Here is a 27693-nt window from a genome sequence, read left to right as displayed (position 1 = left end):
CAGTCCTCCATTCTGTAACAACATCATGTTAACCAGTCCTCCATTCTGTAACAACATCCTGTTAGTTACCCAGTCCTCCATTCTGTAACAACATCCTGTTAACCAGTCCTCCATTCTGTAATAACATCCTGTTAGTTACCCAGTCCTCCATTCTGTAACAACATCCTGTTAGTTAACCAGTCCTCCATTCTGTAATAACATCCTGTTAGTTACCCAGTCCTCCATTCGTTAACAACATCCTGTTAACCAGTCCTCCATTCTGTAACAACATCCTGTTAGTTAACCAGTCCTCCATTCTGTAACAACATCCTGTTAGTTACCCAGTCCTCCATTCTGTAACAACATCCTGTTAGTTACCCAGTCCTCCATTCTGTAACAACATCCTGTTAGTTAACCAGTCCTCCATTCTGTAACAACATCATGTTAACCAGTCCTCCATTCTGTAACAACATCCTGTTAGTTACCCAGTCCTCCATTCTGTAACAACATCCTGTTAACCAGTCCTCCATTCTGTAATAACATCCTGTTAGTTACCCAGTCCTCCATTCTGTAATAACATCCTGGTAGTTAACCAGTCCTCCATTCTGTAACAACATCCTGTTAGTTACCCAGTCCTCTATTCTGTAATAACATCCAGTTAACCAGTTCTCCATTCTGTAACAACATCCTGTTAGTTAACCAGTCCTCCATTCTGTAACAACATCCTGTTAGTTAACCAGTCCTCCATTCTGTAACAACATCCTGTTAGTTACCCAGTCCTCCATTCTGTAACAACATCCTGTTAGTTACCCAGTCCTCCATTCTGTAACAACATCCTGTTAGTTACCCAGTCCTCCATTCTGTAACAACATCCTGTTAACCAGTCTTCCATTCTGTAATAACATCCTGTTAGTTACCCAGTCCTCCATTCTGTAATAACATCCTGTTAACCAGTCCTCCATTCTGTAACAACATCCTGTTAGTTACCCAGTCCTCCATTCTGTAATAACATCCTGTTAACCAGTCCTCCATTCTGTAGCAACATCCTGTTAGTTACCCAGTCCTCCATTCTGTAACAACATCCTGTTAGTTACCAGTCCTCCATTCTGTAACAACATCCTGTTAGTTAACCAGTCCTCCATTCTGCAATAACATCATGTTAACCAGTCCTCCATTCTGTAACAACATCCTGTTAGTTACCCAGTCCACCATTCTGTAACAACATCCTGTTAACCAGTCCTCCATTCTGTAATAACATCCTGTTAGTTACCCAGTCCTCCATTCTGTAATAACATCCTGTTAGTTAACCAGTCCTCCATTCTGTAACAACATCCTGTTAGTTACCCAGTCCTCCTTTCGTTAACAACATCCTGTTAGTTACCCAGTCCTCCATTCTGTAACAACATCCTGTTAGTTACCCAGTCCTCCATTCTGTAATAACATCCTGTTAACCAGTCCTCCATTCTGTAACAACATCCTGTTAGTTACCCAGTCCTCCATTCTGTAATAACATCCTGTTAACCAGTCCTCCATTCTGTAACAACATCCTGTTAGTTAACCAGTCCTCCATTCTGTAACAACATCCTGTTAGTTACCCAGTCCTCCATTCTGTAACAACATCCTGTTAGTTACCAAGTCCTCCATTCTGTAACAACATCCTGTTAGTTAACCAGTCCTCCATTCTGCAATAACATCATGTTAACCAGTCCTCCATTCTGTAACAACATCCTGTTAGTTACCCAGTCCTCCATTCTGTAACAACATCCTGTTAACCAGTCCTCCATTCGGTAATAACATCCTGTTAGTTACCCAGTCCTCCATTCTGTAATAACATCCTGTTAACCAGTCCTCCATTCTGTAACAACATCCTGTTAGTTAACCAGTCCTCCATTCTGTAGCAACATCCTGTTAGTTACCCAGTCCTCCATTCTGTAACAACATCCTGTTAGTTACCAGTCCTCCATTCTGTAACAACATCCTGTTAGTTAACCAGTCCTCCATTCTGCAATAACATCATGTTAACCAGTCCTCCATTCTGTAACAACATCCTGTTAGTTACCCAGTCCACCATTCTGTAACAACATCCTGTTAACCAGTCCTCCATTCTGTAATAACATCCTGTTAGTTACCCAGTCCTCCATTCTGTAATAACATCCTGTTAGTTAACCAGTCCTCCATTCTGTAATAACATCCTGTTAGTTACCCAGTCCTCCTTTCGTTAACAACATCCTGTTAGTTACCCAGTCCTCCATTCTGTAACAACATCCTGTTAGTTACCCAGTCCTCCATTCTGTAATAACATCCTGTTAACCAGTCCTCCATTCTGTAACAACATCCTGTTAGTTACCCAGTCCTCCATTCTGTAATAACATCCTGTTAACCAGTCCTCCATTCTGTAACAACATCCTGTTAGTTAACCAGTCCTCCATTCTGTAACAACATCCTGTTAGTTACCCAGTCCTCCATTCTGTAACAACATCCTGTTAGTTACCAAGTCCTCCATTCTGTAACAACATCCTGTTAGTTAACCAGTCCTCCATTCTGCAATAACATCATGTTAACCAGTCCTCCATTCTGTAACAACATCCTGTTAGTTACCCAGTCCTCCATTCTGTAACAACATCCTGTTAACCAGTCCTCCATTCGGTAATAACATCCTGTTAGTTACCCAGTCCTCCATTCTGTAATAACATCCTGTTAGTTAACCAGTCCTCCATTCTGTAACAACATCCTGTTAGTTAACCAGTCCTCCATTCTGTAATAACATCCTGTTAGTTACCCAGTCCTCCATTCGTTAACAACATCCTGTTAACCAGTCCTCCATTCTGTAACAACATCCTGTTAGTTACCCAGTCCTCCATTCTGTAACAACATCCTGTTAGTTACCCAGTCCTCCATTCTGTAATAGCATCCTGTTAACCAGTCCTCCATTCTGTAACAACATCCTGTTAGTTAACCAGTCCTCCATTCTGTAACAACATCCTGTTAGTTACCCAGTCCTCCATTCTGTAACAACATCCTGTTAGTTACCCAGTCCTCCATTCTGTAACAAGATCCTGTTAGTTAACCAGTCCTCCATTCTGTAACAACATCATGTTAACCAGTCCTCCATTCTGTAACAACATCCTGTTAGTTACCCAGTCCTCCATTCTGTAACAACATCCTGTTAACCAGTCCTCCATTCTGTAATAACATCCTGTTAGTTACCCAGTCCTCCATTCTGTAATAACATCCTGTTAGTTACCCAGTCCTCCATTCGTTAACAACATCCTGTTACCCAGTCCTCCATTCTGTAACAACATCCTGTTAGTTACCCAGTCCTCCATTCTGTAACAACATCCTGTTAGTTACCCAGTCCTCCATTCTGTAATAACATCCTGTTAACCAGTCCTCCATTCTGTAACAACATCCTGTTAGTTACCCAGTCCTCCATTCTGTAATAACATCCTGTTAGTTACCCAGTCCCCCATTCTGTAACATCCTGTTAGTTAACCAGTCCCCCATTCTGTAACAACATCCTGTTAGTTACCCAGTCCTCCATTCTGTAATAACATCCTGTTAACCAGTCCTCCATTCTGTAATAACATCCTGTTAGTTACCCAGTCCTCCACACTGTATTAACATCCACTGAATCCCTGACAATCTCTTGTTAAGATGCAAAAGGTTGCTCTGTTGTGGTGTCAGTTAGTTAGACCTATAGCTACCAAACACCCCTTCATTATCTGATTACATCCACTGAGTCTCCCTGACAACATCCAGCCTGGTCTCATAGACTAGACGTAACATAATTCCGGTACACTCAAATTAGTGTATGTTACGTTTTGTATGGTTATTAAGACAGAAGGTTACTTGGAACGGCAGGTAACCTAGTGGTTAGAGCTTGAATGAATCACCGAGCTGACAAGGTAAAAATCTATAGTTCTGCCCCTGATCAAGGCATTTAACCCACTGTTCCCCTCTCTGATTCAGAGGGGTTGGGTTAAATGAGGAAAATACATTTCAGTTGAAGGCATTCAGTTGTATAAATGACCAGGTATCTATCCCCCTTTCCCTACTTAAGACAAAATTGAAAGGAAGGTGGTTGGTTGGGGTGGAGGCCTATTACATTTACGTCATATAGCAGACGCTCTTATCCAGAGTGACTTACAGTAGTGAATGCATACATTTCATACATTTTTTTCCCGTACTGATCCCCCTGTGGGAATCAAACCCACAACCCTGGAGTTGCAAACACCATGCTCTACCAACTGAGCCACACGGGACCACACGTATCTCATCATGGACAACTTTAGCATTTTAGTTAATTAGTAACTACTAACTACTTTTCAGCTACTTTGCAACTACTTAGCATGTTAGCTAACCCTTCCACTAACCCTAACCTTAACCCTAAGCTTAACCCCTAACCCTAACCCCTAGCCTAGCTAATGTTAACCACCTAGCTAAGATTAGCTTTAGCCACCTAGCCACAACAAATAGGAATTTGTAACATATCATACTTATTGCAAATGTGTAACTTATAGTACCAATTGGCAATTCGTAACATATTATACGAATTGTAAATCGTAACATATCATACTAAATGGAGGGAAACAGATTTACTTGACTATGTTACATCGACACTTGAGTCCAGGTTGCAACAACAGGTGTGTGCATGTCTCTTGTTAAGATGTAGGTTGTTTCTCTATTGTGGTGTCAGCTGAACCCCCCCCCCTTCATCATCATCATCGACTGACTGAGTCTGGCTGCCGACAGTTCAGTTGTTAGTTACCGAACCCCTCCTTCATCATCATCATCGACTGACTGAGTCTGGCTGCCGATAGTTCAGTTGTTAGTTACCGAACCCCTCCTTCATCATCATCATCATCATCGACTGACTGAGTCTGGCTGCCGACAGTTCAGTTGTTAGTTACCGAACCCCTCCTTCATCATCATCATCATCATCATCGACTGACTGAGTCTGGCTGCCGACAGTTCAGTTGTTAGTTACCGAACCCCTCCTTCATCACCATCATCATCATCGACTGACTGAGTCTGGCTGCCGACAGTTTAGTTGTTAGTTACCGAACCCCTCCTTCATCATCATCATCGACTGACTGAGTCTGGCTGCCGACAGTTCAGTTGTTAGTTACCAAACCCCTCCTTCATCATCATCATCATCATCATCATCGACTGACTGAGTCTGGCTGCCGACAGTTCAGTTGTTAGTTACCGAACCCCTCCTTCATCATCATCTTCATCATCATCGACTGACTGAGTCTGGCTGCCGACAGTTCAGTTGTTAGTTACCGAACCCCTCCTTCATCATCATCATCATCATCATCATCGACTGACTGAGTCTGGCTGCCGACAGTTCAGTTGTTAGTTACCGAACCCCTTCTTCATCATCATCATCATCATCATCGACTGACTGAGTCTGGCTGCCGACAGTTCAGGTGTTAGTTACCGAACCCCTCCTTCATCATCATCATCATCGACTGACTGAGTCTGGCTGCCGACAGTTCAGTTGTTAGTTACCGAACCCCTCCTTCATCACCATCATCATCATCGACTGACTGAGTCTGGCTGCCGACAGTTCAGGTGTTAGTTACCAAACCCCTCCTTCATCATCATCATCATCATCATCATCGACTGACTGAGTCTGGCTGCCGACAGTTCAGTTGTTAGTTACCGAACCCCTCCTTCATCATCATCATCGACTGACTGAGTCTGGCTGCCGACAGTTCAGTTGTTAGTTACCAAACCCCTCCTTCATCATCATCATCATCATCATCATCGACTGACTGAGTCTGGCTGCCGACAGTTCAGTTGTTAGTTACCGAACCCCTCCTTCATCATCATCTTCATCATCATCGACTGACTGAGTCTGGCTGCCGACAGTTCAGTTGTTAGTTACCGAACCCCTCCTTCATCATCATCATCATCATCATCATCGACTGACTGAGTCTGGCTGCCGACAGTTCAGTTGTTAGTTACCGAACCCCTTCTTCATCATCATCATCATCATCATCGACTGACTGAGTCTGGCTGCCGACAGTTCAGTTGTTAGTTACCGAACCCCTCCTTCATCATCATCATCGACTGACTGAGTCTGGCTGCCGACAGTTCAGTTGTTAGTTACCAAACCCCTCCTTCATCATCATCATCATCATCATCATCGACTGACTGAGTCTGGCTGCCGACAGTTCAGTTGTTAGTTACCGAACCCCTCCTTCATCATCATCTTCATCATCATCGACTGACTGAGTCTGGCTGCCGACAGTTCAGTTGTTAGTTACCGAACCCCTCCTTCATCATCATCATCATCATCATCATCGACTGACTGAGTCTGGCTGCCGACAGTTCAGTTGTTAGTTACCGAACCCCTTCTTCATCATCATCATCATCATCATCGACTGACTGAGTCTGGCTGCCGACAGTTCAGGTGTTAGTTACCGAACCCCTCCTTCATCATCATCATCATCATCATCGACTGACTGAGTCTGGCTGCCGACAGTTCAGTTGTTATTTACCGAACCCCTGCATTTCGTTTACTCCGTGTCAACATCCAGTGAGTCTCACCTACAGTCTGAATCTGTGGAAGCGTCTCAAATGGCACCCTGTGAGCCTAAGAGCCTTGGTTAGATTTAGTACACAACAAAGGGAAGAGGGTGCCATTTGGTATGTATTCTGAGTGTGTTGTTGACATGCAAGAGGTCCTCGTTACGTCCCTCTGACTCCTAATTGGTCCGGCAGCATGAAGAATTGATCCTCTCCTCATCTCTTCTCAGACAGGACAGGAGGGTATCCCAAATAGCACCCTTTCCACATCGTAGTGCACTTCTTTTTCATCAGGGCCCATAGTGCCCTATTGGCTCTGGTCAAAAGTTGTGCATTATATAGGGAATAGGGTACAATCTGGGACGAAACCCAGGGGTGAAGACAGGGAGGGGAGGAAGGGGAGAGGACAGGGAGAAATTATGAGCTTGACTGCTTTGATTTTCTCTGGCTCTTCTCATTAGTGGTGACACACCACACCGAACGTTAGTCAGCTAGCACAGAGTCACGCTGTGAGCCGTGCTGGGACTCCAGGTAGTTCGAACCAGGGTGAGACACAAAAGACAGCAAAGACTGGGGGAGAGAGAGAGAGAGTAATTATCCCCCTTTGAAAAGCTACAAGGCTGCACTACAGGAGAGCATACCATAGGGGGTCTGTGGACGAGACGTGTTGTGGTGTTGGATTCTCTGAAAGTAGGCCTGTAAGGGCAAAGCACTTCCACGTATGCATGCATGCGTATTAATCTAACAGAACATTGGCATGGGGAAGCAGAAGTGATTATCCTAGATAATCAGCCCTTTAGTCTCCTCATGGCATAGTGAAGGAACTACAGACGATAATAAGGAGGACGATAGAGATAGAGAGAGAGAGAGAGAGAGAGAGAGAGAGAGACCTAAGAGGCATGTATCAGATGCTCAACATGCTCTGCTGTCACACCTACTGTGACGGTCACATCTACTGTGACGGTCACACCTACTGTGACGGTCACACCTACTGTGACGGTCACACCTACTGTGATCGTCACACCTACTGTGATGGTCAGAGCCTAAACTACACAAAAACAACACTAGGCATTATGGAACACAAAGCTTTACTATCTCATCCTGGAATATACATGGCCTGAGGTCATCTGCCTTTGGTCTAAAGTGCAGGAACCCAGACTTCATCAAAGAAATTGGAAATACAGACATTGTCATCCTACAGGAAACCTGGTATAGAGGAGACGGACACACTGGTTGTCCTCTAGGTTACAGAGAGCTGGTAGTCCCATCCACCACACTACCAGGTGGGTGGTATAGAGGAGACGGACCCACTGGTTGTCCTCTAGGTTACAGAGAGCTGGTAGTCCCATCCACCAAACTACCAGGTGTGAAACAGGGAAGAGACTCAGAGGGTATGCTAATTTGGTATAGAACAGACCTAACCCACACTATTAATTAGTCAAAACAGGAACATTTTACATCTGGCTCGAAATTAATAAGGAAATTATCTCAACAGAGAAAAATTTCCTCCTGTGTGCTACCTATATCCCACCACTAGAATCCCCATACTATAATGAAGACAGCTTCTCCATCCTACCCATATCCCACCAATAGAATCCCCATACTTTAATGAAGACAGCTTCTCCATCCTAGAGGGGGAGATAAACCATTTCCAGGCCCAGGGACATGTACTAGTTTGTGGTGACTTAAATGCCAGAACTGGACAAGAACCTGACTCTTACGGTAGGTACGCTTACAGCTCATCCCTTGACAGTAGTACTGTAGACTACTTTATCACTGACGTCAACCCAGAGTCTCTCAGAGCGTTCACAGTCAGCCCACTGACACCCCTCTCGGACCACAGCAAAATCACAGTCTACTTGAAGAGAGCAATACTCAATCATGAGGCATCAAAGCCAAAGGAACTGAATAGTATTAAGAAATGCTATAGATGGAAGGAAAGTAGTGTGGAAACCTAAACTATTAGGCAACAACAAATTCAATCCCTTTTAGACAACTTCCTGGACAAAACGTTCCACTGTAATAGTGAAGGTATAACAAATCCAAAAATGTCAAGCAGACAACCTAAGAAAATTAACAACAATGACAAATGGTTAAACTAAGAATGCAAAAATCTAAGAAAGAAATTTTAGAAACCAATCCAATCAAAAACATAGAGACCCAGAAAACCTGAGTCTACGCCTTCACTATGGTGAATCACTAAAACAATACAGAAATACACTACGGAAAAAGAAGGAACAGCACGTCAGAAATCAGCTCAATGTAATTGAAGAATCCATAGACTCTAACCACTTCTGGGAAAATTAGAAAACACTAAACAAACAACAACATGAAGAGTTATCTATCCAAAAATGGAGATGTATGGATAAACCACTTCTACAATCTATTTGCAAAAATATATACATGATCAAATACAAATCTTCGAATAAATTATTAAAAACTATTCTCATGCTTTGTTGATTTCAAAAAAGCTTTTGACTCAATTTGGCATGTGGGTCTGCTATACAAATTGATGGTGTTGGGGGAAAAACATACCACATTATAAAATCCATGTACACAAACAACAAGTGTGAGGTTAAAATTGGCAAAAGACAAACACATTTCTTTCCACAGGGCCGTGGGGAGAGACAGGGATAGAACACGAGCCCCACCCTCTTTAACATGTATATCAACGAATTGGTGAGGGCACAAGAACAGTCTGCAGCACCCGGCCTCACACTACTAGAATCTGAAGTCAAATGTCTACTGTTTGTACATGATCTGGTGCTTCTGTCCCCAACCAAGGAGGGCCTACAGCAGCACCTAGATCTTCTGCACAGATTCTGTCAGACCTGGGCCCTGACAGACCTGGGCCCTGTCAGACCTGGGCCCTGACAGTAAATCTCAGTAAGACAACAATGCATTCGGAAAGTATTCAGATCCCTTGACTTATTCAAAAAAAATTCCCCTCATCAATCTACACACAATACCCCATAATGGCAAAGCAAAAACAGGTTTTTAGTATTCAGCCCCTGTACTCAGTACTTTGTTGATGCACCTTTGGCAGCATTTACAGCCTTAAGTCTTCTTGGGTATGACGCTACAAGCTTGGTACACCTGTAATTTTGGGAGTTTCTCCCATCCAGCTCTGTCAGGTTGGATGGGGAGTGTTGCTGCACAGCTATTTTCAGGTCTCTCCAGAAATGTTCGATCAGGTTCAAGTCCGGGCTCTGGCTGGGCCACTCAAGGACATTCATAGGCTTGTCCCGAAGCCACTCCTGCATTGTCTTGGCTGTGTGCTTAGGGTCATCATTCTGTTGGAAGGTGAACCTTCGCCCCAGTCTGAGGTCCTGAGCGCTCTGGAACAGGTTTTCATCAAGGATTTCTCTGTATTTTCCTCGGTTCATCTTTCCCATCTTTCCCTAGTCCCCCAGTCCCTGACGCTAAAAACATCCCCACAGCATAACGCTGCCACCACCATGCTTCACCGTAGGGATGGTGCCAGGTTTCCTCCAGACGTGACTTTTGGAATTCAGGCCAAAGAGTTCAATCATGCTTTCTTCAGACCAGAGAATCTTGTTTCTCATGGTCTGAGAGTCCTTTAGGTGCCTTTTGGCAAACTACAACTGGCCTGTTATGTGCCGTTTACTGAGGAGCAGCTTCCATCTGGCCACTCTACCATAAAGGCCTGATTGGTGGAGTGCTGCAGAGATGGTTATCCTTCTGGAAGGTTCTCCCATCTCCAAAGAGGGACTCCAGAGCTCTGTCAGTGTGACCATTGGGTTTTTGCTCAAGGCCCTTCTCCCCTGATTGCTCAGCTTGGCCAGGTGGCCAGCTTAAGGAAGAGTCTTGGTGGTTCCAAACTTTTTCCCATTTAAGAACGATAAAGAAAATAAGGACTTCCAGTTTTAAATGTTTAAGAACTTTTTTGAAACTGTTTCAGCTTTGTCATTATGGGTAGATTGATGAGCAACATTACTTTATGTTATCCAATGTAAAATAAGAGTAGAAGAAGGCTGTAACGTAACAAAGTGTGGAAAAAGTAAAGGCGTCTGAATACTTTCTGAATGCTCTACATGGAGGGGTTTATGTTCCCTGATGGACATATAGTCTACATGGAGGGGTTTATATTCCATGATGGACATATAGTCTACATGGAGGGGTTTATGTTCCATGATGGACATATAGTCTACATGGAGGGGTTAATGTTCCCTGATGGACATATAGTCTACATGGAGGGGTTAATGTTCCATGATGGACATATAGTCTACATGGAGGGGTTAATGTTCCCTGATGGACATATAGTCTACATGGAGGGGTTTATGTTCCATGATGGACATATAGTCTACATGGAGGGGTTTATGTTCCATGATGGACATATAGTCTACATGGAGGGGTTTATGTTCCATGATGGACATATAGTCTACATGGAGGGGTTTATGTTCCATGATGGACATATAGTCTACATGGAGGGGTTTATGTTCCATGATGGACATATAGTCTACATGGAGGGGTTTATGTTCCATGATGGACATATAGTCTATATGGAGGGGTTTATGTTCCCTGATGGACATATAGTCTACATGGAGGGGTTTATGTTCCCTCATGGACATATAGTCTACATGGAGGGGTTTATGTTCCCTGATGGACATATAGTCTACATGGAGGAGTTTATGTTCCATGATGGACATATAGTCTACATGGAGGGGTTAATGTTCCATGATGGACATATAGTCTACATGGAGGGGTTAATGTTCCCTGATGGACATATAGTCTACATGGAGGGGTTAATGTTCCATGATGGACATATAGTCTACATGGAGGGGTTAATGTTCCCTGATGGACATATAGTCTACATGGAGGGGTTAATGTTCCCTGATGGACATATAGTCTACATGGAGGGGTTTATGTTCCATGATGGACATATAGTCTACATGGAGGGGTTTATGTTCCATGATGGACATATAGTCTACATGGAGGGGTTATGTTCCATGATGGACATATAGTCTACATGGAGGGGTTATGTTCCATGATGGACATATAGTCTACATGGAGGGGTTTATGTTCCCTGATGGACATATAGTCTACATGGAGGGGTTTATGTTCCATGATGGACATATAGTCTACATGGAGGGGTTTATGTTCCCTGATGGACATATAGTCTACATGGAGGGGTTTATGTTCCCTGATGGACATATAGTCTACATGGAGGGGTTTATGTTCCATGATGGACATATAGTCTACATGGAGGGGTTAATGTTCCCTGATGGACATATAGTCTACATGGAGGGGTTTATGTTCCATGATGGACATATAGTCTACATGGAGGGGTTTATGTTCCATGATGGACATATAGTCTACATGGAGGGGTTTATGTTCCATGATGGACATATAGTCTACATGGAGGGGTTTATGTTCCCTCATGGACATATAGTCTACATGGAGGGGTTTATGTTCCATGATGGACATATAGTCTACATGGAGGGGTTAATGTTCCCTGATGGACATATAGTCTACATGGAGGGGTTTATGTTCCATGATGGACATATAGTCTACATGGAGGGGTTTATGTTCCATAATGGACATATAGTCTACATGGAGGGGTTATTGGAGGGGTTTATGTTCCCTCATGGACATATAGTCTACATGGAGGGGTTTATGTTCCCTGATGGACATATAGACTACATGGAGGGGTTTATGTTCCCTGATGGACATATAGTCTACATGGAGGGGTTTATGTTCCATGATGGACATATAGTCTACATGGAGGGGTTTTACACACATCTAAAATAATAACAGGAGATGGATAAAATAATGTAATAGCTTATGTAGATAAAAAGAGGATGTCTGCTCACTGTTTTGCTGCTGCCAAACTTGATCTTTTAATAAAGCTTTGGTGATTAAGATTTATTTCAAAGCGGTCTCACGAGCCAAACCCTTTATCGATAGTCTAGACACCTTGGCGAATGCATTGGGCCGGACAAAAAAAACAGCCTTCATTGAGAGGAGGGGAGGCTGTGCTTGGTTTGTAATCAAATGAAACAAAATGGGAAAATAACATTTTTTTATGTCTCTAAAAACAAGGTTTACGGGCACAAAAAGCACATCTCTCTTGTTCCATGTGCATTATGGGCAATGTGCGTCAGGGCTGGATAGGCTGCGCTTCCGTTGTCAAAATCCATGCCATAACCACCCACGTTACCGCTAAAACCAGATTTTGGTTGGTCTTAAATATCCCCAGCAGTGCATACTGAAATTGGCACTTTGGCGCACCTCAGATATTCCCACCTCTCCCACCCCAGATATTCCCACCCCTCCCACCTCAGATATTCCCACCTCTCCCACCTCAGATATTCCCACCCCTCCCACCTCAGATATTCCCACCCCTCCCACCTCAGATATTCCCACCCCTCCCACCTCAGATATTCCCACCCCTCCCACCTCAGATATTCCCACCTCTCCCACCTCAGATATTCCCACCTCTCCCACCTCAGATATTCCCACCTCAGATATTCCCACCCCACCCACCTCAGATATTCCCACCCCTCCCACCTCAAATATTCTCACCTCTCCCACCTCAGATAATACCACCTCAGATATTCCCACCCCACCCACCCTCCCACCTCAGATATTCCCACCCCTCCCACCTCAAATATTCCCACCCCTCCCACCTCAGATATTCCTACCCCTCCCACCTCAGATATTCGTACCCCTCACACCTCAGATATTCCCACCCCTCCCATCTCAGATATTCCCACCCCTCCCACCTCAGATATTCCCACCTCAGATATTCCCACTTCAGATATTCCCACCCCTCCCAGCTCAGATATTCCCACCCCTCCCACCTCAGATATTCCCACCCCTCCCAGCTCAGATATTCCCACCTCTCCCACCTCAGATATTCCCACCCCTGCCACCTCAGATATTCCCACCTCTCCCACCTCAGATATTCCCACCCCTCCCACCTCAGATATTCCCACCTCTCCCATCTCAGATATTCCCACCCCTCCCACCTCAGATATTCCCACCTCTCCCACCTCAGATATTCCCACTTCTCCCACCTCAGCACAAGTGTCCTCATATAAAACAGGTCATTGACCAATCCCGGCAATATTATTTGAAAATAGAAGATTGCCAGCTTTAACAGGTCGAAAATGCAAACGAGTTTGTGCTGGCTTAACGCCAACCGAAAATATAGCCTGAGGCCATTATACAATGACTGACAGCCCTCGATCCGGACACACTGGATTAAACCTATACATCAACACAAAGCTGCCTGACAACAAAAAAAACTGGCTAGTAAATTCAATAGAAATTGCAGGCAGGCAGGCAGAGGAGAACATTGAAGTTAAGAAATATAGACGGCCATTAGCTGACTATGGCTGAAGGAAAGAGAAGGGAGCGTTGGATTTAGTTTCACACTCAGTCCATAAATTCATATCAGACTGCAGGAAGCTGAGAGTGGAGGGTGATTTGGGAGAGGTTACAGTGTGTGTGTGTGTGTGTGTGTGTGTGTGTGTGTGTGTGTGTGTGTGTGTGTGTGTGTGTGTGTGTGTGTGTGTGTGTAATATGGTTGATGTTACAGTTAAACCGCTCTACGCTGACTCCTTTGTACTCTTTTAGGGTGAAATAGGTCTGTCTCCTTTAGGGTGGAATAGGTATGTCTCCTTTAGGGTGGAATGGGTCTGTCTCCTTTAGGGTGGAATAGGTATGTCTCCTTTAGGGTGGAATGGGTCTGTCTCCTTTAGGATGGAATGGGTCTGTCTCCTTTAGGGTGGAATGGGTCTGTCTCCTTTAGGGTGGAATGGGTCTGTCTCCTTTAGGGTGGAATAGGTCTGTCTCCTTTAGGGTGGAATAGGTATGTCTCCTTTAGGGTGGAATGGGTCTGTCTCCTTTAGGGTGGAATGTGTCTGTCTCCTTTAGGGTGGAATAGGTATGTCTCCTTTAGGGTGGAATGGGTCTGACTCCTTTATGGTGGAATGGGTCTCTCTCCTTTAGGGTGGAATAGGTATGCCTCCTTTAGGGTGGAATGGGTCTGACTCCTTTATGGTGGAATGGGTCGGTCTCCTTTAGGGTGGAATAGGTATGCCTCCTTTAGGGTGGAATAGGTATGTCTCCTTTAGGGTGGAATAGGTATGTCTCCTTTAGGGTGGAATGGGTCTCTCTCCTTTAGGATGGAATGGGTCTGTCTCCTTTAGGGTGAAATAGGTATGTTTCCTTTAGGGTGGAATGTGTCTGTCTCCTTTAGGGTGGAATAGGTCTGTCTCCTTTAGGGTGGAATGGGTCTGTCTCCTTTAGGGTGGAATGGGTCTGTTTCCTTTAGGATGGAATGGGTCTGTCTCCTTTAGGGTGTAATGGGTCTGTCTCCTTTAGGGTGGAATAGGTCTGTCTCCTTTAGGGTGGAATGGGTCTGTCTCTTTTAGGATGGAATGGGTCTGTCTCCTTTAGGGTGGAATGGGTCTGTCTCCTTTAGGGTGGAATAGGTCTGTCTCCTTTAGGGTGGAATGGGTCTGTCTCCTTTAGGGTGGAATGGGTCTGTCTCCTTTAGGATGGAATAGGTCTGTCTCCTTTAGGGTGGAATGGGTCTGTCTCCTTTAGGGTGGAATGGGTCTGTCTCCTTTAGGGTGCAATTGGTCTGTATCCTTTAGGGTGGAATAGGTCTGTTTCCTTTAGGATGGAATAGGTCTCTCTCCTTTAGGATGGAATAGGTCTCTCTCCTTTAGGATGGAATGGGTCTGTCTGCTCCACTGGGACAATAGCAGGACTTTATAGAGAACACATTCCAGTCCACTTCTGAATCATTTCATTGTTGTGTTTTTGTGTGTTTATTCGTGGTCATGCAGGATTCTGGGAATGTTGGGGCTATTATAGTAATTCTATTGTAGTTCCATTTTACAATCCACCACAAAGCACTTGAACGTAATTTAAAAGGTTTGGAGGTCTACAGTACTTACGTTTTATGGTGAGTTCTCCATAGTTGGACACCCCGACCCCGTTGTCAGAATGGACAATACATCGGTAGCGTCCAGAATCTCCCTTAGTGGTGTTTTCCACGTCGAAGGTCCCGATGAAACGTCGGTTGTTCCACGGCTTAGTGGACTTCATAGGAGCCTCGCGTCCACCAATACCCTGTTAGAACACAGTCAGGGGTTAGAGGTCAAAACGGGAGGGGGGGGTTGGCAAAAAAAAAAAACAGCTTTAATTAATTAGCTTGACCTTGAGGGTGTCAGTATGTGTGGGGACAAAAGTGTGTGTATGTGTGTCATCACCCTCCCCCCTTCCCCCCCCCCAGCTGTCGTCGTCGTCGTCGTCCCCCCCAGCTGTCACCCCTACACAGCACCACAGCAGGCAGATTCGGGGGGACATTTGTTCATTAGAAATATTTATTCATTAGTATCATCAGGGGCCTTGAGGTAATGTTTGTGTTGCTACACGTCTGCTAACGAGAAGCTGTTTGTTAAAGTAATGGAATACCTGGCAACAAGACCTCTAACACCCCTGCTGCCACACACACACACACACACACACACACACACACACACACACACACACACACACACACACACACACACACACACACACAAGCTGTCCCTCTGCGTTCTGTTGACAGTACAGTGGAAGGTTAGGGTTAAGGGGTCAGGGTAATGTGTTGCAGTTACCTGTAACCAGAGGTTGAAGTTGTCCCTCTGTCGTCCGTTGACAGTACAGTGGAAGGCGGCTGTCTGTCCAGCGTTGACCTCTACACCCTTTATGGTCAGGAAGTGAGGGGTGTTCACTATAAATACACAAACAAACACATATATATGAATATAGAGTAACATATATATATATAAATATACAGCAATACAGTAATATATATATATGAATATACAGTAATAGATATATATGAATATACAGTAATAGATAAATACCCTAAACCTCTACATCCTTTAAAGTCAGTACAAATGGGGGTTCACTACAACAAAGACAAACACAGAAATGATTGACTACCTTGATAAAGATTAACAAAAAATAACTGTATGAAAATAAATCATTAAAGTACTTTGTACAGCTTACATTTTTTGGAGAAATTCAATAATTTTATACTAATACAATTGCTCAGATAAATATATACAAATTTATTGACACATCAGTTTCCAATACCTTTCATTACCTCACCTTGAGAGGATAATGGGACTGAGCCTTTTTCTAAAATGTTTTATGAGATTGGTGAACACCTTGAGTCCATTCCTCCATAGAAAATATTTCCAGATCCTTGATATTCTTTGTCTGCACTTATGGACTACCCTCTTCAATTCAAAACACCGTTTTTCAATGGGGTTCAAGTCCAGAGACTGAGATGGCCATTGTAAAATGTAGATTGTTTGATCAAAGCATCGGTTCCAATCCAAGTCCCAATGCCGTCTAGCTGGAAGGTTCTATCAGCAAAAATATTTGAAGTATTCAGACCCTTTACTTAGGACTTTGTTGAAGCACCTTTGGAGTTCTTTAGAGTCCTTTAGGAGCCTTTTGGCAAACTCCAAGCGGGCTGTCATGTTCCTTTTACTGAGGAGTGACTTCCGTCTGGCCACTTCTACCATAAAGCCCTGATTGATGGAGTGCTGCAGAAATGGTTGTCCTTCTGGAAGATTCTCCCATCTCAACAGAGGCACTCTTGAGCTCTGTCAGTGTGACCATCAGATTCTTGGTCACCTCCCTGACCAAGGCACTTCTCCCTTGATTGCTCAGTTTGGTCGGGCGGCCATCTTGGTGGTTCCAAACGTCTTCCATTTAAGAATGATGGAGGCGACTGTGTTCTTGGGGACCTTCAATGCCATTTTTTGGTACCCTTCCCCAGATCTGTGCCTCGACATAATCCTGTCTCGGAGCTCTACGGACAATTCATTCGACCTCATGGTTTGGTTTTTGCTCTGACATGCGCTGTGGGACTTTATGTAGACAGGTGTGTGCCTTTCCAAATCATGTCCAATCAATTGAATTTAGAATCAAGTTGAAGAAACATCTCAAAGATGATCAATGTTTTTGCTTTGTCATTATGGGATATTGTGAGTAGATTGATAATGGAAAACATCTAAAATATTTTAGCAATTTTAGAATAAGGCTGTACGGTAAGAAAATGTGGTCTGAATACTTTCTGAATGCACTGTATATATAAGGATCAATGTTAGAGGCTTGAAACAGTGTTGATCGATTAGGGTATACCCTTCATAGACTGAATGTGAGTACAGTACTCCTCAGGTTTCTCAGTGAGAACCCCCTTCATAGACTGAATGTGAGTACAGTACTCCTCGGGTTTCTCAGTGAGAACCCCCTTCATAGACTTAATGTGAGTACAGTACTCCTCGGGTTTCTCAGTGAGAACCCCCTTCATAGACTTAATGTGAGTACAGTACTCCTCGGGTTTCCCAGTGAGAACCCCCTGCCGTCTAAATCATTGATTTTCATTGTTTTGTTGACAACAACCTTTTAGTAATAGAGTCTTACATTCTCTGGAAACTATATATATATATATATATGTCAAGCTGGGTTCATAGGTGCATGACCTTCATATAGGCCTACATAGAGGCCTACATATGATTAACAACAGACTAACATCAGACTAACAATGGACTCATTTGCACTCTACATTTGCACTCTACATACAAACCAGTAGAAAAACATTCTCAGCGGAGAGTCAGGAGACCAACTGAACACTAAGCATTAGCATTCACTTTCATGATCTGTTGACTACAGCCTTTTATTAATTGGGACAGAGTCTACAACAGACTAAACAACAGACTAACTACAGACTAAACAACAGACTAAACAACAGACTAACTACAGACTAAACAACAGACTAAACAACAGACTAACTACAGACTAACAACAGACTAAACAACAGACTAACCACAGACTAAACAACAGACTAACTACAGACTAAACAACAGACTAAACTACAGACTAAACAACAGACTAAACAACAGACTAACTACAGACTAACAACAGACTAAACAACATACTAACTACAGACTAAACAACAGACTAACTACAGACTAAACAACCGACTAACTACAGACTAAACAACAGACTACCTACAGACAAACAACAGACTAACAACAGACTAACTACAGACTAAACAGCATACTAACTACAGAGTAAACAACAGACTAACTACAGAGTAAACAACAGACTAACTACAGACTAACTACAGACTAAACAACATACCAACTACAGACTAAACAACATACTAACTACAGACTAAAAAGCATACCAACTACAGACTAAACAACAGACTAACTACAGACTAAACAACAGACTAACTACAGACTAAACAACAGACGAACTACAGACTAAACAACAGAATAACTACAGACTAACTACAGACTAACAACATACTAACTATAGACTAAACAACATACTAACTACAGAGTAATCAACAGACTAACTACAGAGTAAACAACAGACTAACTACAGACTAACTACTGACTAAACAACATACTAACTACAGACTAAACAACAGACTAACTACAGACTAACAACATACTAACTACAGACTAACTACAGACTAACTACAGACTAAACAACATACTAACTACAGAGTAAACAACAGACTAACTACAGAGTAAACAACATACTAACTACAGACTAACTACAGACTAAACATCATACTAGCTACAGAGTAAACAACAGACTAACTACAGACTAAACAACAGACTAACTACAGACTAAACAACAGACTAACAACAGACTAACTACAGACTAACTACAGACTAACATCAAACTAACTACAGACTAACTACAGACTAACAACAGACTAACTACAGACTAACTACCGACTAACTACAGACTAAACAACAGAATAACTACAGACTAACTACAGACTAAACAACATACTAACTACAGACTAAACAACATACTAACTACAGACTAAACAACATACTAACTACAGACTAAACAACATATAAACAACAGACTAACAACATACTAACTACAGACTAAACAACATACTAACTACAGACTAGACAACAGACTAACTACAGACTAACAACAGACTAAACAATAGACTAAACAACATACTAACTACAGACTAAACAACATACTAACTACAGACTAAACAACATAATTACTACAGACTAACTACAGACTAACTACAGACTAAACAGCATACTAACTACAGAGTAAACAACAGACTAACTACAGAGTAAACAACAGACTAACTACAGACTAAACAACAGACTAACAACAGACTAACTACAGACTAACAACAGACTAACTACAGACTAACTACAGACTAGACAACAGACTAACTACAGACTAAACAGCATACTAACTACAGACTAACTACAGATTAACAACAGACTAAACAACATACTAACTACAGACTAAACAACATACTAACTACAGACTAAACAACCTACTAACTACAGACTAAACAACAGACTAACAACAGACTAACTACAGACTAACAACAGACTAACTACAGACTAACTACAGACTAACTACAGACTAAACAACATACTAACTACAGACTAGACAACAGACTAACTACAGACTAAACAACATACTAACTACAGACTAAAGAACATACTAACTACAGACTAAACAACAGACTAACTACAGACTAAACAACATATTAACAACAGACTAAGCAACATATTAAAAACAGACTAACTACAGACTAAACAACATATTAACAACAGACTAACTACAGACTAAACAACATATTAACAACATACTAACTACAGACTAAACAACATATTAACTACAGACTAACAATAGACTAACTACAGACTAACTACAGACTAACTACAAACTAACAACAGACTAAACAACATACTAACTACAGACTAAACAACATATTAACAACATACTAACTACAGACTAGACAACAGACTAACTACAGACTAAACAACATACTAACTACAGACTAAACAACATATTAACTAAAGATTAACAACAGACTAAACAACAGACTAACTACAGACTAAACAACATATTAACTACAGACTAACTACAGACTAAACAGCGTACTAACTACAGACTAAACAGCATACCAACTACAGACTAAACAACAGACTAACTACAGACTAAACAACACACTAACTACAGACTAAACAACAGACTAACACCATATTAACTACAGACTAACTACAGACTAAACAACATATTAACTACAGACTAACAACAGACTAACTACAGACTAACTACAGACTAGACAACAGACTAACTATGGCCTTTTTATGAATTAGGTTCAGAGTCTACAACATTACTTTCTGCTACTGAACCTGGCTTTATAATAAGAGAGATGAATGATCCAATCCAAGTAAATCACAAGACCAAATTTCATCTAAAGTATTATTATCACTGTACCCCCATTCTGTAATGAGGAAAAACCAGGCCAATTCAACATCTGACCTTGATTAGTTAGATAGAATTGCACCCAACTCTCCAAAGACACTCACGAAGCTAATTGTATAATTTCACTTTTCATCTTCCATCAAATGTTTTGCTACTAATAATATGTATATCATTCTATATGATATATTTTACTAGAAGACATAAGCTGTGTTCGAATACCCATAATAACATACTGTATAATAAATACTTAATGAGTATATACTACATAGTTTTTACAGTTAGTTCATTTTAGTATACTGTAAACAAACGGTATCCTTCGGCCTGTCTACCGGAAGTTGATGGTGTTGCTATGCAACCTCTTGCTAGCTTGTTAGCATAACAAATTACTAGCTAGATATTTTACGACTTCGGGTGTGTTCTTAAATTCAATCTGGAGTGCCAAAGTGGGCTCTGGACGTTCGTAAATTCAGAGTGTTGTCAGATTTGTCTGTATGTAAATTCAGATTGTTTCGCTCTTGGAGAGTTCAGAGAGCACACTGGACCCTCTGACCTGAGGAGTAGGGTTGATTCCAGCGTTCAGAGAGCACACTGGACCCTCTGACCCGATGAGTAGGGTTGATTCCAGCGTTCAGAGAGCACACTGGACACTCTGACCTGAGGAGTAGGGTTGATTCCAGCGTTCAGAGAGCACACTGGACCCTCTGACCCAAGGAGTAGGGTTGATTCCAGCGTTCAGAGAGCACACTGGACCCTCTGACCTGAGGAGGAGTAGGGATGATTCCAGCGTTCAGAGAGCACACTGGACCCTCTGACCCAAGGAGTAGGGTTGATTCCAGCATTCAGAGAGCACACTGGACACTCGGACCCGATGAGTAGGGTTGATTCCAGCGTTCAGAGAGCACACTGGACCCTCTGACCTGAGGAGTAGTAGGGTTGATTCCAGCGTTCAGAGAGCACACTGGACACTCTGACCTGAGGAGTAGGGCTGATTCCAGCGTTCAGAGAGCACACTGGACCCTCTGACCTGAGGAGTAGGGCTGATTCCAGCGTTCAGAGAGCACACTGGACCCTCTGACCTGAGGAGTAGGGTTGATTCCAGCGTTCAGAGAGCACACTGGACCCTCTGACCTGAGGAGTAGGGTTGATTCCAGCGTTCAGAGAGCACACTGGATCCTCTGACCTGAGGAGGAGTAGGGTTGATTCCAGCGTTCAGAGAGCACACTGGACCCTCTGACCTGAGGAGTAGGGTTGATTCCAGCGTTCAGAGAGCACACTGGACCCTCTGACCTGAGGAGTAGGGTTGATTCCAGTGTTCAGAGAGCACACTGGACACTCTGACCTGAGGAGTAGGGTTGATTCCAGTGTTCAGAGAGCACACTGGACCCTCTGACCTGAGGAGTAGGGTTGATTCCAGTGTTCAGAGAGCACACTGGACACTCTGACCTGAGGAGTAGGGTTGATTCCAGCGTTCAGAGAGCACACTGGACACTCTGACCTGAGGAGGAGTAGGGTTGATTCCAGCATTCAGAGAGCACACTGGACACTCTGACCTGAGGAGGGGCCTCCCTGTAGCTCAGTTGGTAGAGCATGGTGTTTGCAACACCAGGGTTGTGGGTTCAATTCCCACGGGGGGCCAGTATGAAAAAATATATAAAAAAATGTATGAAATGAAATGTATGCATTCACTACTGTAAGTCGCTCTGGATAAGAGTGTCTGCTAAATGACTAAAATGTAAAATGAGTAGGGTTGATTCCAGCGTTCAGAGAGCACACTGGACCCTCTGACCTGAGGAGTAGGGTTGATTCCAGCGTTCAGAGAGCACACTGGACCCTCTGACCTGAGGAGTAGGGTTGATTCCAGCGTTCAGAGAGCACACTGGACCCTCTGACCTGAGGAGTAGGGTTGATTCCAGCGTTCAGAGAGCACACTGGACCCTCTGACCTGAGGAGTAGGGTTGATTCCAGCGTTCAGAGACCACACTGGACCCTCTGACCTGAGGAGTAGGGTTGATTCCAGCGTTCAGAGAGCACACTGGACCCTCTGACCTGAGGAGTAGGGTTGATTCCAGCATTCAGAGAGCACACTGGACCCTCTGACCTGAGGAATAGGGTTGATTCTCAGCGTTCAGAGAGCACACTGGACACTCTGACCTGAGGAGTAGGGTTGATTCCAGCGTTCAGAGAGCACACTGGACACTCTGACCTGAGGAGTAGGGTTGATTCCAGCGTTCAGAGAGCACACTGGACCCTCTGACCTGAGGAGTAGGGTTGATTCCAGCGTTCAGAGACCACACTGGACCCTCTGACCTGAGGAGGAGTAGGGTTGATTCCAGCGTTCAGAGAGCACACTGGACCCTCTGACCTGAGGAGTAGGGTTGATTCCAGCGTTCAGAGAGCACACTGGACCCTCTGACCCGATGAGGAGTAGGGTTGATTCCAGCGTTCAGAGAGCACACTGGACCCTCTGACCTGAGGAGTAGGGTTGATTCCAGCGTTCAGAGAGCACACTGGACCCTCTGACCCGATGAGGAGTAGGGTTGATTCCAGCGTTCAGAGAGCACACTGGACCCTCTGACCTGAGGAGTAGGGTTGATTCCAGCGTTCAGAGAGCACACTGGACCCTCTGACCTGAGGAGGAGTAGGGTTGATTCCAGCGTTCAGAGAGCACACTGGACCCTCTGACCAGAGGAGTAGGGTTGATTCCAGCGTTCAGAGAGCACACTGGACACTCTGACCTGAGGAGTAAGGTTGATTCCAGCGTTCAGAGAGCACACTGGACCCTCTGACCTGAGGAGTAGGGTTGATTCCAGCGTTCAGAGAGCACACTGGACCCTCTGACCCGATGAGGAGTAGGGATGATTCCAGCGTTCAGAGAGCACACTGGACCCTCTGACCTGAGGAGTAGTGTTGATTCCAGCATTCAGAGAGCACACTGGACCCTCTGACCTGAGGAGTAGGGTTGATTCCAGCATTCAGAGAGCACACTGGACCCTCTGACCTGAGGAGTAGGGTTGATTCCAGCATTCAGAGAGCACACTGGACCCTCTGACCTGAGGAGTAGGGTTGATTCCAGCGTTCAGAGAGCACACTGGATCCTCTGACCTGAGGAGTAGGGTTGATTCTCAGCGTTCAGAGAGCACACTGGATCCTCTGACCTGAGGAGTAGGGCTGATTCCAGCGTTCAGAGAGCACACTGGACCCTCTGACCTGAGGAGTAGGGTTGATTCCAGCGTTCAGAGAGCACACTGGACACTCTGACCTGAGGAGGAGTAGGGTTGATTCCAGCATTCAGAGAGCACACTGGACCCTCTGACCTGAGGAGTAGGGTTGATTCCAGCGTTCAGAGAGCACACTGGACCCTCTGACCTGAGGAGGAGTAGGGTTGATTCCAGCGTTCAGAGAGCACACTGGACCCTCTGACCTGAGGAGTAGGGTTGATTCCAGCGTTCAGAGAGCACACTGGACACTCTGACCTGAGGAGTAAGGTTGATTCCAGCGTTCAGAGAGCACACTGGACACTCTGACCTGAGGAGGAGGGTTGATTTCAGCGTTCAGAGAGCACACTGGACCCTCTGACCTGAGGAGTAGAGTTGATTCCAGCGTTCAGAGAGCACACTGGACCCTCTGACCTGAGGAGGAGTAGGGTTGATTCCAGCGTTCAGAGAGCACACTGGACCCTCTGACCTGAGGAGTAGGGTTGATTCCAGTGTTCAGAGTGCACACTGGACCCTCTGACCTGAGGAGTAGGGTTGATTCCAGCATTCAGAGAGCACACTGGACCCTCTGACCCGATGAGGAGTAGGGTTGATTCCAGCGTTCAGAGAGCACACTGGACCCTCTGACCTGAGGAGGAGTAGGGTTGATTCCAGTGTTCAGAGAGCACACTGGACCCTCTGACCTGAGGAGTAGGGTTGATTCCAGCATTCAGAGAGCACACTGGACCCTCTGACCCGATGAGGAGTAGGGTTGATTCCAGCGTTCAGAGAGCACACTGGACCCTCTGACCTGAGGAGGAGTAGGGTTGATTCCAGCGTTCAGAGAGCACACTGGACCCTCTGACCTGAGGAGTAGAGTTGATTCCAGCGTTCAGAGAGCACACTGGACCCTCTGACCTGAGGAGTAGAGTTGATTCCAGCGTTCAGAGAGCACACTGGACCCTCTGACCTGAGGAGTAGGGTTGATTCCAGCGTTCAGAGAGCACACTGGACCCTCTGACCTGAGGAGTAGGGTTGATTCCAGCGTTCAGAGAGCACACTGGACCCTCTGACCTGAGGAGTAGGGTTGATTCCAGTGTTCAGAGAGCACACTGGACACTCTGACCTGAGGAGTAGGGTTGATTCCAGCGTTCAGATAGCACACTGGACCCTCTGACCTGAGGAGTAGGGTTGATTCCAGCGTTCAGAGAGCACACTGGACCCTCTGACCTGAGGAGTAGGGTTGATTCCAGCGTTCAGAGAGCACACTGGACCCTCTGACCTGAGGAGTAGGGTTGATTCTCAGCGTTCAGAGAGCACACTGGACACTATGACCTGAGGAGGAGTAGGGTTGATTCCAGCGTTCAGAGAGCACACTGGACACTCTGACCTGAGGAGGAGTAGGGTTGATTCCAGCGTTCAGAGAGCACACTGGACACTCTGACCTGAGGAGTAGGGTTGATTCCAGCATTCAGAGAGCACACTGGACACTCTGACCTGAGGAGTAGAGTTGATTCCAGCGTTGAGAGAGCACAGTGGACCCTCTGACCTGAGGAGGAGTAGGGTTGATTCCAGCGTTCAGAGAGCACACTGGACCCTCTGACCCGATGAGGAGTAGGGTTGATTCCAGCGTTCAGAGAGCACACTGGACCCTCTGACCTGAGGAGTAGGGTTGATTCCAGCGTTCAGAGAGCACACTGGACCCTCTGACCTGAGGAGGAGTAGGGTTGATTCCAGCGTTCAGAGAGCACACTGGACCCTCTGACCTGAGGAGTAGGGTTGATTCCAGCGTTCAGAGAGCACACTGGACCCTCTGACCTGAGGAGTAGGGTTGATTCCAGCGTTCAGAGAGCACACTGGACACTCTGACCTGAGGAGTAGGGTTGATTCCAGCGTTCAGATAGCACACTGGACACTCTGACCTGAGGAGTAGGGTTGATTCCAGCGTTCAGAGAGCACACTGGACACTCTGTCCTGAGGAGTAGGGTTGATTCCAGCGTTCAGAGAGCACACTGGACCCTCTGACCTGAGGAGTAGGGTTGATTCCAGCGTTCAGAGAGCACACTGGACACTCTGACCTGAGGAGTAGGGTTGATTCCAGCGTTCAGAGAGCACACTGGACACTCTGTCCTGAGGAGTAGGGTTGATTCCAGCGTTCTGACCTTACAACGGCAGTCAAGCACCCAAGGCTAGTTTGATGTATTATTAACGTTAGGTAGCTAGCTAACATACTGGTACATACTGCTGTCATGACATGCTATGTGGTTCGTAAAGGTTTGCGTAGCTAACAAATTCTCAGCCCAACATAACGTGTAAGGTAACTTATTTGAAAAGCTATTACTTTATTATATTGCTCAACATTTTCTTTTAAACATTTGTCTTAATTAGTTAAAGCAATGAATTTGTATCCGCACTCGTTGGGAGTTGATGCATATTTTTCCGCCATTTTCTTCAAAATCTGAAAACGATGTGAAGCCACGGCCATTTTCTGAAGAATTGCATTATGGGCCCTAAAAGCACAGAAATAGTGTCCGCTGGTTGTATACTTTGTATATTGATGAATGTGGTACGACATCCGAGGACTTTTGGCATACTGACTACAGTATATCCATACTATGACCAATAAGCATACTATATACTCAATGTACTTATGTCGCAAATAGTACGGATAGTACTTGGAACACAGCTATAGTATCAGTATAACTATGGCTTTGACCTGTCAATCCTCCTCTCAATTCCAAACCAGACACATATATATATATATATATATATATATATATATATATTTTTTTTTTTTTTTTTTTCTCATCGTAGGCTAATGTCTTTTTTAAATGATGGGTTCTAATGTGAGGCAAAGTTACCACACAGGCAGTACAAATCACACCTCAGAGCTAGCCGATATTAGTCCACACGGTCATATTGAAAATGAATTGTCTCTGTTCCACTAGGACCTATATTCCGTAGACCATGGGTACATCTCAAACGGCACCCTATTCGCTACATAGTGCACTATTTTTGGTCTCTGGTTAAAAGTAGTGCACTACATAGTGAATTGGGTAGCCATTTGGAACGCGGACGTTGGAGTATCACTCAGAGAAACCCGACCACCACCCACTAAGTGGCGTATTGATCCGTTCACATTTCTACATTTAAATGCGCGTTTTCATTGATCAACTTCTGCTACATTTGTGCGCAGTGCAGAAACTAGTCCCTTACTATGGAAATCCATCTCATTGACATTTATAGGAAATTAGCTACTTGATCCTGTGGTCACGAGATAATTTGATTGTGGTGTGTGTGTGTGTGTGTGTGTGTGTGTGTGTGTGTGTGTGTGTGTGTGTGTGTGCGTGCGTGCGTGCGTGCGTGCGTGCGTGTGTGTGCGTGTGTGTGTGTGTTTGAGCATGTTTGTTTGGTCACCAAATAGTTTGCATAAAACAATCCGATCTGTGCTCTGTGTGATATATCATTGATTATTAAAGCTCGTAAGCTACCTGTGAATTAATTGATGGAGAACCATGGTGGTATTGATTGTAGCTGATGTCATGTAGATTGCTCTGGCCGTACCATAGTGAGGCGTCTAACCTCAGCACGCCCCCTGGGATGAACCTAAAGAACACGAGACTCCCAGGCTGGTACTAAACAGAACACCTAGAAACACATGTTCACT

General features: G+C 44.3%; 1 protein-coding gene across 8 annotated transcripts in view; it reads right to left on the bottom strand.

The window, feature by feature from the left end:
* LOC106595545 (receptor-type tyrosine-protein phosphatase mu) overlaps positions 1-27693 on the bottom strand; it is a 633856-nt gene that overhangs the window by 360562 nt on the left and 245601 nt on the right. For all 8 annotated transcript variants that reach the window (XM_045694494.1, XM_045694495.1, XM_045694496.1 and 5 more), the window contains exons 5-6: positions 16155-16270; positions 15450-15624 (exon numbers count right to left, since the gene is read on the bottom strand). In XM_045694494.1, the coding sequence (XP_045550450.1) occupies positions 15450-15624; positions 16155-16270 (291 nt within the window). The remainder of the gene's footprint in view (positions 1-15449; positions 15625-16154; positions 16271-27693) is intronic.

This window comes from Salmo salar, chromosome ssa14 (assembly GCF_905237065.1).
Source record: "Salmo salar chromosome ssa14, Ssal_v3.1, whole genome shotgun sequence".
NCBI lineage: Eukaryota > Metazoa > Chordata > Actinopteri > Salmoniformes > Salmonidae > Salmo > Salmo salar.
This window is presented reverse-complemented; position numbering and strand designations above follow the sequence as displayed.